At 39.5% G+C, this 14084-nt stretch overlaps 1 protein-coding gene across 3 annotated transcripts in view; it reads right to left on the bottom strand.

The window, feature by feature from the left end:
* Window positions 1-3006: 3006 nt before the first annotated feature.
* ap3d1 (adaptor related protein complex 3 subunit delta 1) overlaps window positions 3007-14084 on the bottom strand; it is an 89663-nt gene continuing 78585 nt past the window's right edge. For all 3 annotated transcript variants that reach the window (XM_069928736.1, XM_069928738.1, XM_069928737.1), the window contains 8 exons: window positions 12440-12580; window positions 11469-11516; window positions 10246-10435; window positions 8275-8363; window positions 8107-8192; window positions 6233-6354; window positions 4781-4860; window positions 3007-3699 (listed from right to left, as the gene is read on the bottom strand). In XM_069928736.1, coding sequence (XP_069784837.1) covers window positions 3601-3699; window positions 4781-4860; window positions 6233-6354; window positions 8107-8192; window positions 8275-8363; window positions 10246-10435; window positions 11469-11516; window positions 12440-12580 — 855 coding nt within the window. In that variant the 3' untranslated portion in view covers window positions 3007-3600. The remainder of the gene's footprint in view (window positions 3700-4780; window positions 4861-6232; window positions 6355-8106; window positions 8193-8274; window positions 8364-10245; window positions 10436-11468; window positions 11517-12439; window positions 12581-14084) is intronic.

Below are 14084 nucleotides of genomic sequence, written 5' to 3'. Positions count from 1 at the left end.
AATGTATTAATCTTAAGAATGCATTCTGAAGGAACAAATTGCTGATAAAGACGATGTGACCTCCAGCCAAATCATCAACTTTCAGCTCATACTTTATTCGATGAAGAGGACGTGAAAGTGGCTGAAGATGCATTGAAGGAGCTGGAGGCCTTGATGCAAACCAAAAATAGCAAAAAAGAATGGATTCTCACTGTCCTCCAAGATAGAGTATCCCAAAGAATTCTTACCACCCTCTACTCTCTGAGATTTGTCATGTCATCAAATTCTCCAGATAAATTTCTTCAGGTGCACAGTGAAATACTGTGAACACAGTGACTGGCTGCATCACGGCCTGGTTTCATAATTCAACGGCCAGGGAATGTAGAAAGTAAGAAATGCGATGGAGCAAGATCCATCACAGGCTCGGACCCATCCATTTTCAAACATCTGTGTGAGGCGCTGCCTCAAGCAGACAGCCGGCATCATAAAGGACCCCCATTTCTCTGGTCACAACCTCTTCTCACTGCCACCTTCAGGCAGCAGGTACAGAATCCTGAAGTCCAGGATCTACGGATCAAAGAACAGTTTCTTTCCAACAGCTATCAGACTCTTGAATTTCCCCTTGTTACACTAATCAGGAAATGCTCCAACACAAAAGGACTAACTGAACCAGGGGTTGGCAAACGTTTTAAATCATCGATCCCCAAGTAAAATAAATAAATTTTATCAATAATAAATTTCTCTATAGACTTGACATTTATCGACCCCTTGGATAGTCCCATCGACCCCCAGGGGTCAACGTAGACCACTTTGCCGACCCCCTACCTGAACAATTGCAAAGTCACTTTTTTTTTGCACTAGGATAACTGAATACTTATTAACTTTTATTTCTTCTTTCATTCAATCTTACTATATTTTTTAAACAAGCACCTCTTCGATGCACATGTACAATGTAAATGACAATAAACTCATCATCATCGATTACCATCACCGTTTGAAGAAACCTGTCATCTCAATCTTCCAAGTTCCCTCAAACTCTGAGGATGGACCCATGTGCTGGAGGGGGCAAAAACAGCCTCTTATTCATTCTATTAAGCTCTTCAAGAGCAGACCTTCAGCCCAACTTGTCTATGCCAGCTGCTGTCTACCCAAGTCATCCTAACTGCATGAACTTGGTCCATATCTCTCCTAACATTCTGATCCATGTACTTGTTTAAATTTTAAAAAGTGTTAATTGTAATGCCTTCCAATGCCTCTTCTGGCAGCTTGCTCAACGCACTCATCACCCTCAGTGTGAAAAATTTGACCCTCAGGTTCCTTTTAGATCTTTCCCCTCTCATCTTAAATCTATGCTCTTTAAGGTGAGAGGGTAAGATACCCAGAAACTGGGAAACTATCTTTGATGATCTATGCCCCTCAGCCTTTTAAAAACATTAATCAAAACACACTCAACTGTTTTGTGACACACTCGCCTGTTATAATTTACAATGACCCATTAACCTAACAGGATGTCTTTAGTACATGTGAGAAAAGCGCAGCGTCCAAGGGATACCGAGGATGTGATGGAGAAAGGTGTAAACTCTACTTTTGACAAGTGCCTGGATAGAGTTCACATTGTTCCACCAACAAATCCTTTCCTTTTCCTGCAAGGTTTCTTCCAGATCTAGGATAGGGTTCCTTTCATCATCTCCTAGAATTTCTAAACCTCCATTTGTAGTTCACAATTCGGTCACTTCAGCATCAGGAGGACCAACTGAAATTGGTTAACTCATTCGCAGGACACCTCTACCATATATACGTATAATAGCTGATCCCATGTAAAGTCGGACCCCTATCTTTGGCCCAGACAGCTTACCCACCAGAGTTCCAAACACCCTGATCTTGGACCCTTGCCTCAGCTTCCCAAATACCAGAGTTCCCGACACCTCAACTGTAGATCCTTGCCCTGGCCTCCCACCCTCCAGAGACTCTGACAACCCGGCTACACTCTCTCTCCTAGGCTTGACTGTCCGTCCACTGGAACTCCCAATGCCCTGAACACGAACCCTTGCCCCAGCCACCCGCCCCGCCCACCAGAGTTCCCGACCCCATCCATGGATCCTCATACTCACCACCCACCCATTTGAGCTTCCCACGCCCCAAATGCAGGAATACCACCTGGTCCTGGTCATCTGAGCTCCTGGCCCCTTGAACGATGAAGATACTTACTGCAGTCAATAGTACCTCCACTCCAAATTTGACCTTAAAAGCTGGTTCACCAAATTCGACTGCTACACAACTATATACAGCACTTTGCAAGCTTCAAATCATTCGTCATTTAAAATGTGTTTCATTTCCACTCTTCTGTCCTCAGCCTCTTACATTGTCCAACAAAGCCCAAGAAACAACTCTTCCTTCACCCAGGGGAGAAGGGGAAGAAAAGTAGTTAGTAATTCAGCTTGATGAATCATCCACCTAACCATATAACCAGATACGGAGCGGAAACAGGCCATGTTGGCCTTTCGAGTCCGCACCGGTTCACTGATTTTGTCTACAACAAATGACAGAAGGAAAACATGAGGGGTGGTCACTTTTCTTTACTTAACAGAAACACATCTCAAGTATCATTTTTTTTAAAAATCTATCCAATTCGCATTTGAACAAATCAATACTAATACCTCAAGAGATTGCGTCCAATACTTCAATTAAGTGGTCAGACTATGGAACAATTATTCCATTTAAAATGTCAAAAAATGAACAGATGCACTTTGAGATTTTACTCCTCATTCCTCAGTAATTGCTTCTGCAAAACAGGTAGATTAGGTGTATGTGTAATCCTTTTGCAAGCCTTAAGGACATCAGAAGAGAATAACCAACTTCTGTCATTTGAACATGGAACATCCACAAGGACCTTGTTAAACACTGAAATATGAAGTTTCTCTTTGCAAAGATGCTGCCTGACACACGTTTTACTTCAAAAAGGAAACTCCAGCAGAGTGAAAAATAAATAGACAAAAGTGACTTAATGGAAAAAAGCAAAAGGCAACATAGATTTTACTTTTTTATTGGTTTATTGACACAAAAGGTACAGCAGGTTCTCATTGTTTCTTTTCCAAGAGGGAATGTTGATAGTAAATTTTAAACACATGGTTCAAAATCCTAGAATAAACGCACAGAATTCTACAAGAGTATTCTACATGCTAATTTGACAGCTTTGACCATCAAACAAAACATCACTATTCGAGGAATAAACATTTAAGAGAGACAGATTTAAAGTAAATGCTCAGTTTCTGGACACAGACCGGCAGACTACTTTGGGTTCATAGCTGCTTGCACAGCATTACTACAGATCAACTCTTCAGGAATGCAATCAACTCGAAATACACAAACCAGTTTAATACACTCTAAGAGTCAGGATATTTAAACGTTTGCTGGTCTCAATAACCAGTATATCGTACACATGGCTGCATTGAGATCATGGTGATACCACCTTGGTAGCGGTCAAAGGGAAACAAAACCTGGGACACGCAATCAGAAAGTCTAACTGCAAATGATTGTGAAGATAAATAATGCACATGCCTTGTGTAATGTAGTTCATGCTTTCAAGGAACATAATACAATTCTAGTGTGATTTACAACAGTTCAGCAGCTTTCTGCCAACGTCTGCTTCAATTCATCAAGTAGATTTCCCAGGAGAGTAGAATCGCTGCATTTCCCGTCTACAGAGATGGAACTATCGCCCTGTTTAAAATAAAATTGCAATTTTCAGATACAAATGCAGACTGGTCAATTCATACTTGAGTAAACTATTTTAATAAAGCCTGCTTTTCACATTCAATATTCCACTTAGATAACATCAAAATCCTGAGATCCCCAATTAGCCAGGAAATGCAATAACTGCGTTACCTTGAGCAATTAAGATGAATTTTAACATTCCTGCTAAATAAACAACTCAGACTTTATTGTTTCAGCTCTACTGTCATTATGCTTGTTTAGCTGTGACGTCCTTAGTGGCAAAAGTGCCCAACACTCTAGGTTTCTACTATGGCCAAATGGGCCATTGGGATCTTTGGAGCATTCTTGTTGTAGGGCAGAAAGGGAAGAACAGTGCTCCCATTGTGGCCTTCTCTACATCGGAGTCTTGTCACAGACTGGGATATTGCTTCTCTGAGCATCTTTGCTCTGTTTGAAACAATGACAGGGATCTCCCAGAGGCCAACCATTTCAATTCTGTACCCCACTGCCCTGTCTACTTGTCTGTCCATGGCTTTGTGCACTGGCAAACCAATGCCACCTGTAAATTGGAGGAGCAACCAGATGGCACTAACATGGACTTCTCTAGTTTCTGCTAGCCCACTCCCCGTTTGCCCTCTCTACCTTTCCTCAGGTCTCTACTCCCTTACCTCTCCATTCACAGAACCACCCCCCCCCCCCCAATCTCTTGTGCTTTCCCTCCCTTATCTACCTATTACCTCCTGTGCCCCTCCAACCCACCATTTTTTTCAGGTGCCTGCTTACATTCTGCTCGTACCTTGATGAGGGGCTCAGGCTGAAACACTGGTTATAGGTTTTTATCTCTGATATATGAAGTAAGCTGTTTGACCTGCGGAATTTCTCCAGCATTGTAATTTTACTTTAATCACTGTGACTGCAGTCTTTCGTGTTATACTCCACCCTAAAACAATTGTTTGATTAGCATAGCCATCTTGAATGGGACTAAAATGCCGTGGTCAAACTTGGAGTCACAGATAAGCTTTCAACAGCTGATGGAGATCAAGGCAAAATTTACATGGTGATATTCTCACTGTTAATTCCTACTCACCATTTTCACCAAAAGACACATGTGATGACCCTGGATAGAACGGCTATACATAGATGCACATGAATTGATACGTTCCACAACTAGGAGAATGGAAAGAGGCACATATTACACATACAACACACTGATTCTGGAACAATCTTTTGCTTCCACGTAAGAAGACTTTTTGCAAAGTACAATATAGTAAACTTGTAAAAGTTATGGAATTATTGCAGAAATTTATTACACATCTTGGAAAGATCAAAAGATAGAGTTCCAGCAACTGAATATTGCAGGATTGGGACAACAAGAAAAAGAACTGCAATATAACCAAGTACTACATTCTTGAGAAGATAATGAACCACATTTTGTACATCAAATAATAACTCGAACATTCTGCTCTCCAAAATGTTTGATTTCAAGCATCAAAGCAAAAATAGATAGGAAATTACAACAATTGGTCACCGTTACATCCCTTTCATAACATGACAAATCTTGGACTAAAGATTCATTGGGTCTGCAAGTAGAGACGGGGGAATTCTCATTTTCTATACTATCTGCAAGTGACACTTCTGGCACAGTACTTGCATCTGTGCAAGAGTGTAGTGCGTTCTAGCCAGAATTTTGAGATGAATAAAATTATTTTAAACAACATTGTCCAAAATGTGCTAACAAAAAAATGAAACAAGAGTTTATAAAGCAGATTTGACAGAATTGCTTTGAATGCAACTATATCATCAAAATTGAGAAAAGAACTGGCGGGGCAGTTCAGTTTTCACTGTTTTGGAAAGAATGAGAACTCATTTTCACAGGACCATAACATTGCACCAGCATCAGGCAAATTCTAAAAGTTTCAATCTTCATTCCACAATATAAAGAATGACACTTCCACAGTTAGTTGACTAGTCTAGGGAGAACACTGATGAGTGTTAATGGTGTAGCTTTCTGTTACAATTGTTTTGTTTGGAATGCATTAAGAACACTAAAAATTAGTGCTAGTATGTAACATAAAAAATGCACTCGAATCAGACAAATTCAAAGGGAGCCAGAGTTTAGGCATATAATGTACAGTACAACATTGCATGTGTTGGAAATCAAACGTGTCAAGTCAATGTATCATTGATTTCAATAATGCACAAGAGATACATATGGAAGAAAAAAAAAACAAGGTTGATGTTCCAAAAAACATTTTGTCTATTTGAAAGAAACTGATGACAGAGCATTCAGGCCTTGCTTCATTCAGTTTTTAAATCACAAAGTAATGAAAAGGGAACATTTTCTATGGGCATGAGTGCTCCTCAATGGCTAAGAACTGATCAGCTGAGGTTTTATGCAGCTTTTATTTCTATTCATCAGATTTGCCACCAACTTTTAGAAGTACCACATCAGCAGTAACGTGCCATTTCCATTCAAAAGACTCAAGTGGCTGTGAGAAAGCTCAGGAAGGAAATGTGCATTATGAAAACAAGTAGGTACCAGAGAAATGATGATGAAAACAAATCTTTGCCAGAAGAAGTTGGAATGAAATACTTATTCTGTCCACTTTTATTGAACTCATCTTTAATTCACCAGATTCCAGTAATTTTGCAAATGCGTCACTGCAAAAAGAGGATGCATTTTAGAAACAGCAATCAAGAATCTTACCATAGGAAAAAAAAAAATCACATAGCGATCGTGAGAATAGATTTTCAAAAATAGATGACCGATTTAAAGATGCTTTCTTTATACATGTCTCAAACCTTCCTGAAAACCAGCCCAATCAGGAAAATATCAAGTTTATCAGCACTTGGTTTACTGTTACTTTTCAAATGTTACTGGAATCATTGTGACCAACAGGTTCTGCCAATATCCATTCTGAAGTACCTTTAAAATACAGTGGAAGAATGTTTGAGTTCCTGAAATCCCTTGAGGCTGGCAGGGCCACGTGTCCATCTTTAGTACATCATGTCGACAGAGGAGAGGTACTTACTTGAAAAATAATTTAAGCTTTTTGTTTATTGGACATTAAGATGAAACTAAAGTGAGGGGAGCCAGGTTCCTTTCCTGAAGGGCAGTCAACTACTTTGGTTCTGTATTTTCAAAATTAAAAACTCAGATTTCAGGGGGACACTTTCTCATTTGCTCAGAAATGAACCTATTTATTAGATTGCTTGCTGCCCCAGACCATGATGGTCAAACAGCAATGCTGCATTGGCAGCTAACCCTAGTTGATACAAATTAAGCCTGCTTATTTTGAGGATCAGCTCAAAAAGTTATCAGATTTATTAATATCAAGTTATTTTACTGTTGCACAGAACTTTGGAAATTTTTTTTAAAGTTTGCAGGTTTCCACTTGTCCTTCATGAGAAGACTTCAAATTCTTGCAAATTTATCAGAATTGTAGAAAAGTTTAAGCTATTGAACATTTCTCAAAAATTGAGGCAGTCAAGTGCAAGGAATATTAGACTTATTTTAATTGCTGCAGAGATGTCAACATTAATATATTGGACAATTTTCCACATAGGAGAGGAGTTACCCAGACAAAATTAAAAGTTCAGGATGCCCTTTAGAGTCATGGTTTAAAAAAAAAACATTGCTTTCCACATATTACTATCTACATTACAAAAAAAACTGATATGTACCATCATGAACATCCATGATGGATGGGACTTAAAGATCTCAAATGTGAAGATTTTGTTTCCAGTTATTTTGTGCATTTCAAAATTAATATCCATAAATAAACAAATTAGAGATTAAAAGGTTGGCAATTTTAAAACTGGACCCATCCACAAATTTTTCACATATAGAAGGCAAAACAAGCTGATTCTATGCATTCAGATATCAGGCAAAGGGGTTGGAGCTCTGGGGGAGTGTAACTACAGTGTATCAAAGCCCTATTACAAGAATAGCGCAATAGCCAATCATAGCTTGCCGGCTATCAAAGACCAACTATTTTAAGCAATTTTGACAGAAACATGAAATGGCATGTTAGAATATTAACAATTAAAAACTATAAATCAAAAAGCTAACAGTATTAATCAAATCAGCGGCCCTTTTCAAATGAATTGGGGTCACCATCACATACCAAGTTAAGGGCCAGATGAACTGCATCGAGACCATCTGCTTCATTGCTGGGTTCAAAGCAGTGAAGCAGCTGGCCAGATCCACTGGGAACTGATCTTGAGCTATTCTTGGACACCATTCACAAGCTGAGCTGGCAATGATCAAGAGCCAACCAGTCTGCTACCAGTCAAGACAACTTGGGACGTTAAGGAGCTGCAGCTAAATCTGGCTTTATTCTGCAGTGTCAGCCCTGGGATCTTCACAGCACAAACTTTCCCCATTAAAATTGAAAAATGTTGAAAACTGACCTATAACAAGGTGTCGTAATCATGTACGAAGTGCAAGTGAAGTGCAACTTAAAATCAAGTTTCTCATGAGAAGATCCATCATCTGTCTGAAAGAAAAAGTAATACAAAAGACTGAACAATTAGCTAAAAGAAATGAGGAAATAAAACTGAGCTGTTGATTGGACTTACTTTGACAATAAACGCAAGCGTTCCTTTCAGCTTTTGTGGCATAACGATACTTTCCACAGTAAACACAAACCGAGCTTCATTTAAAACACCTTCAGCATCAAATTGCAACAGGTTAGTTTTCAATTATAAATTTAATTGAACAAAGATCAGTTCAAGCAAATTAATCAGGCAAACATATAATGTTCAAATTATTTTACAATTTCAGAACAAAGGAATGTCCTGCAAGCATTTACCACACACAGAGTATGATTATTTTTTAACTTGTCTCTGCTATTGTTCCTTTTATGACAATCAAAAGACGTTTTGATTGTGTATGGACTGGAAGGGTTGAGAAGGACAAGGACCAGAATATCAACTTGGTCAGCATGGGGTTGGGCCAAATGGTCTGTTCTGTGCTCTATGATTGGTGTGTGGTCTCCACCATAGGAACATTGGAAAAAAAAAGCATGACAATACCAAATAGTAACAAACTGAAAATAGTGCACCAATATTCGTGGGTTTTGAGATTGTTGAGGTTAATGTTGATGTGCAGATCTTGCCTGGATGGGGGAGGTGGGTAAACCTCTCACATGAGGTTTAGTAAATCTCTTAATGCATGGTTTTGATGCTCTCTGTGCCACCCCAGGAGTCAGAGAGGATATTACAGAATTTTTCTCCCATGCAGGGTAATTTTGAGAATATGTCTGAATTTTTTCTTTTGCCTACCTGGTAATCTCTTCCTCTGACAAAGTTTGGGAATGAGTCTGTGCAGAAACTTGGCAATAGACACCAACTGTTGACACTAAAAAAAGGTGCAGTAAAGCTTCATAGGAATGTTACTGGGAGTAGAGGGTTTTAGTTACAGGGAGAAGCTGGATTGTCTGGGACTTTCTTCCCAGCAGCACAGGAGGCTGAGAGGTGAACTCTATGAAGTACAGGTATGCACCGCTTAATGTCCAAGATATGTTCTGTGAAATTGGGGATTATGTGATGTGGACATTGTGTGAACACCATATTATATACTTAGCAAAGCGACAAGGGATATTGTAGTGTTCCTGTAAACTTTTTATTTGTAAGTAGGAATCAATGTGGGGAGAGAGGGGGGGCAGTGGGATCGGTGTGGGTATGCAGTATACAATTTCCTATAGCTAGCGATCGCTTTTTCTAAATTGCTGCGGACTTGCTCGTGGTGACTGAATAATTATAGGACCATGGCGTTTATGCAGTCGGACGTTGTCTGAACAGACGTTAAGTGGCGCATACATGCATATAAAATTGAGAAGCATAGACAAAGTGATGGTCCCAGGGCAGGAGAATCCAAAGCAAGGGCATAGTTTTAAAGAAGGGTTGATACACGCAGGGCAACTTTCCTCAGAGTGAAATGCATATAGAGAATGAGCTGACAAAAGAAACTGTACAAGTGTGTATACTTGCAATGTTTAAAAGACATTTAGATAGGTAGTTGGACAGGAAATGATTGACAAACTGGTCAGCACGGACAAATTGGGCCAAAGGGCAGGTGTCCATGCTGTATTACTCTATTATAGATGTTACATAAAAGTTTAAATTTAGACATACAGCATGGTAACAAGCCCATTCAGCCCACAAGCTTTTCATTTTAAAAATAAGAAGATGGCAACTTGTACATGTATATGAAAACTTAGAAAAATAAAATCGTATTTAGGTGATCAGTCAATACTTCTAACACTTTTCCAACACCTCTCCTTCCTTCCCTTCAACAGGAACAAAACAAACCAGATTTTTATTTTATTGACCAAGTTGATTTACAGCACTCATTTAATTTTCCCAGTAACTGCAATCTTCTATTCCCATCTGAAGTTATTGACAATGATGAAAGATTTATAAATATTATTTATTCTTGAGGGATTTACTGTGGCATTTTTAAAGCAATATTGTAGCAATGAATATTTCACAGTACAATACAAGGAACAATTAAGATAACTTATCAAGTTCATCAATGAAATATCTTACCAGGTGGAAGTTGGAAAGGAACTGATAAACCATCGTGTATGGAGGACCCTTCTGGTCGAATGAGTTTAGTGTTCAGAGAATCTAAAACATTAAAATCCATTGACTTGAGATAACCATTACTAAGGTTTTCAAAGATGACTGATACAATCACTTGACTTCCATCCTGAAGATTTCCTTGAATATCGTAGGTCTAGTAAAAGATATCAAATATTTATTTATTTTGAAAAAAGATCATCATTTTTATACACTAACTGTACTGCCAGAGGCAGTGATAGAGACAAATAAATTACAGCAGCTGAAATATATTTGGATTGGTCCATGAATTGGGAAGATTCAGAGCAGCCATTCTCGGGGGGGAGGGGGAGAGAAACACCTGACTGACTGAAATCATAATTCTAACTACTCATGTAATAGTCAACCCCACCCTTTTTTTGGGCCCCAAAATCACCTATTTTCCATACATCCCATGGAAAAGTCAACCCCCCCCACCCCAATTTTTAGCCCAAACCACTCACCCATGACAAACCTCACCTCGGCCTGCCCAGCTAAGGTCCTGATGTCCCGACTGCAGATACTTACCTCAATTCCCTGTCCATCCAAGCTCCTGACATCCCGACCGCCAGCCCATCCAAGCTCCCAAGGCCCCAGCCACCCGCCCATCCAAGCTCCTGATGACTGGAACTCAGACTTACCACACGGTGCTGGCTATCCGAGCTCCCAAGGTCTTGACCCACCCAGGGACTCAAAAGTAGTATCCGTGTAAAAGTCAATCCCCCAAATTTGACCCAAAGAATTAGTCTCCAGATCTTGGCTACTACACGATGACATATGGTTGTCGGTAGAAGAGAAGGATGGAAGAAACCAACTAAACTTAGCAGTCTTAAGGGAGGCATAGCCAAAATGAGGATGAGAATGGCTGCCTTTGAAGAATATGGCCAAATGCACGAAAATTGGGCTGAAGGATCTGTTCCCATGCTGCAGTGCTCTATGTAAAAAAAATCTATTAATTGCATTTGAACCAGATCAAAGATGGACAGAATAAGTCAACCTGAAGTTTTCCTACCCAAGAAGGGTCTGAGGATAAGCTGATGTAAATGAATGTGAAATAATATGCATCAAAATTCTGTAATAACATTCAGAACTTTGTTCAACAAGCATTGCTCTTCATACAAAATATAGACCACACAAAATTGCTAAAATTAATGCTGAATAAATGTACTTGCCATTTTTACATAGGAATTCTCTGCAAGGAGGGAATAGCTGGACATTGGCTGCAAAATATTGAAAACATTAGTGGAAATCATTAAACAAAGTATACAGACTGGAAGTATCTCAATGATTTGTTCAATTATCCAATACACCCATGCATCAGAAGATAGTCATTTGTATCCATCCAATAGGTGGAAAATGAAATGAAACTGCATAAATCCTTGAACATCATGAACACAATAGACCAAATTTCCTCTTCAATGTCAAATTTTCTTGTGGAGAAAAACAAGGTAAATAAAAACAGTGGTAGTTGGTGGGGAGGAGGTGGGGGAAGCAGTTAAATTACCTCTGGCCTCTACAGGCAATAAAAACTATTGCTTTAACTTGGAGAAATACAGCAAAAGAGTGTTTCAAGATTCTACCACAAAGCAGTAATGTTCTTTAAAGGTCCATAATTTCCTATGAAAAGAACAGCTAAACTAACATCCTCATGACCTGACCCTTAATCTAGATTAATAAATTCATATAAACACAAACTAGCTCTTGTGTTTGGTTCTAATTAATAAGTTAATTGATAAATCAGTACTTCAACTGCAGAAAAGTTAATTTAATCTCTCTGGGTAATTCTAAACTGGATTTATTTTTGTGCTGTTTGTATTCCTTCCAGTCTCAATATTGCCTGCCATGCCTACCAACAAGAACAAAGGATCCATGGTTCTAAATGAGGCTTCAAGAATGAAATGGCATACTTTGATACAGAATGTTTTTTTTGGTCCTTAAAATATACCCTCAAACATTAGTTGATGACAATTACATCTGATAAATAACCAGATAATGTTGAACCTCTTACTTGATTAGACTGGCAACATCCATCAAAAATGAGCAAAAAACCCTACAAAAGCTACACAGCACAATCGTCCACCAGATTCCACTGGGATTCCATTACAACATTTCTAGTCCTGTATTAATGTACAAACTAACATACCGGTAAGGGCTCATCATCTAAACTACCATTCTGAACAGATTCTGGGGCCTCTTCACCACCATGGTATTTTTTCGTCTGTGATTTCTTTTCCTCTTTTGACTTCTCTTTCTTGTGCTTCTTCTTCTTGTGCTTTGATGGTTTCTAAAGCAGAAATGATAAAACAAGCAGAAATTTTTAATACAGCTGCTTAATCCTATTGTATTAATGTCAAATTCTAAATAAAAAAAAATTATTTTTCTTTCATTGATTTTTTTTTTGTAAATTCAGCCTGATATTTGGGGGAAAAGGATGCAATTCTTACACCAATTGCATAATTGATTTTTAATTTATACCTTACATTATACAATTCTTCTTTGGCTTGGCTTCGCGGACGAAGATTTATGGAGGGGGTAAAAAGTCCACGTCAGCTGCAGGCTCGTTTGTGGCTGACAAGTCCGATGCGGGACAGGCAGACACGATTGCAGCGGTTGCAAGGGAAAATTGGTTGGTTGGGGTTGGGTGTTGGGTTTTTCCTCCTTTGCCTTTTGTCAGTGAGGTGGGCTCTGCGGTCTTCTTCAGTTAAACCCCCCCCCAGTATTCAGGCACCCATGAGGATTGGCAGATGCTGGATAAGTGAATTTGGCCATTGCTTGAGATTGTGTGTTGCATGTGATTTATGAACTAACTGATAGGGGGCACCAATTTTAAACTTCCATGTTTTTTACCTTCCGGTATTTATTCTCCATGATTTCTTTTGCCAGTTGTTTGAATTCTGTACAACAGGGGTTTTACTGTGTCATGATGTTAAAGATGCCTAACCTTTTATCAGGGATTCCGAAAAACAGCAACCTCTAAAACCCGGCACTATTTTTGGTAGATGACATCTGCTCAAAGATAGAATTTGGCGTCGAACATGACCCTACGCGACCCTTGCTCAACTCCCATGTATCCTGTCGCTAATTAGTGATATCATTATTTTACAAGTACCCTATCCGTCGAGCATGACCCTCGCTCAATTCACGTTGAAATATCCCATGTCGTTCCACTACTTTATAAGCACCTCCAAATTTCCACACTGTATACTGATGCCTGTCCAGCAACGCGACGTTTTCAGTCAGCCCAGCAGAGGCTCAATGTGGGATGAATTGGCTGTGGTTGCTACCCATAATCAAAGCCAGTGCAGGGGAACTGAGAAAAGGGGGGGTGCTCCCCTGGCGCTGGTACAGTGGTGTTGGGGCTGGGCGAGGGGGCAGCACAATGCGGCCTTAAGTTACTTCTTGACATCAAGTTTGAAAGAGAGCCTTCTGGTGCACAAATATTGACAATTAGCACCTAAAATGATATGCTTTAAATCAGTCAATCTCAACAATTGGGGGGGGGGGGGGGGCATATCACATTTAAAGGGGGAGCCACTGACTGAATTCATAAATTATATCAGAAAGAAAACAACCAAACTTGCCTGCTTCACAGGAAACGGGGACCATTAACTTTGAGCAGAGTCCTCGGGGTTGGCGGGGGTGGGGGGGGGGGTGCGAGGAACCATAGCCAAAACTTAAAAACCGACTGTCAATGAGAATTTCCGACAGAATACAAAAACTGTGCATGCCCCTAAAAATGAAGGGGGTTTTTGAATTATGAATATATTGAATGCTGATGAGCAGCCTAG

This window comes from Narcine bancroftii, chromosome 3 (genome assembly GCF_036971445.1).
Source record: "Narcine bancroftii isolate sNarBan1 chromosome 3, sNarBan1.hap1, whole genome shotgun sequence".
Classification (NCBI taxonomy): domain Eukaryota; kingdom Metazoa; phylum Chordata; class Chondrichthyes; order Torpediniformes; family Narcinidae; genus Narcine; species Narcine bancroftii.
This window is presented reverse-complemented; position numbering and strand designations above follow the sequence as displayed.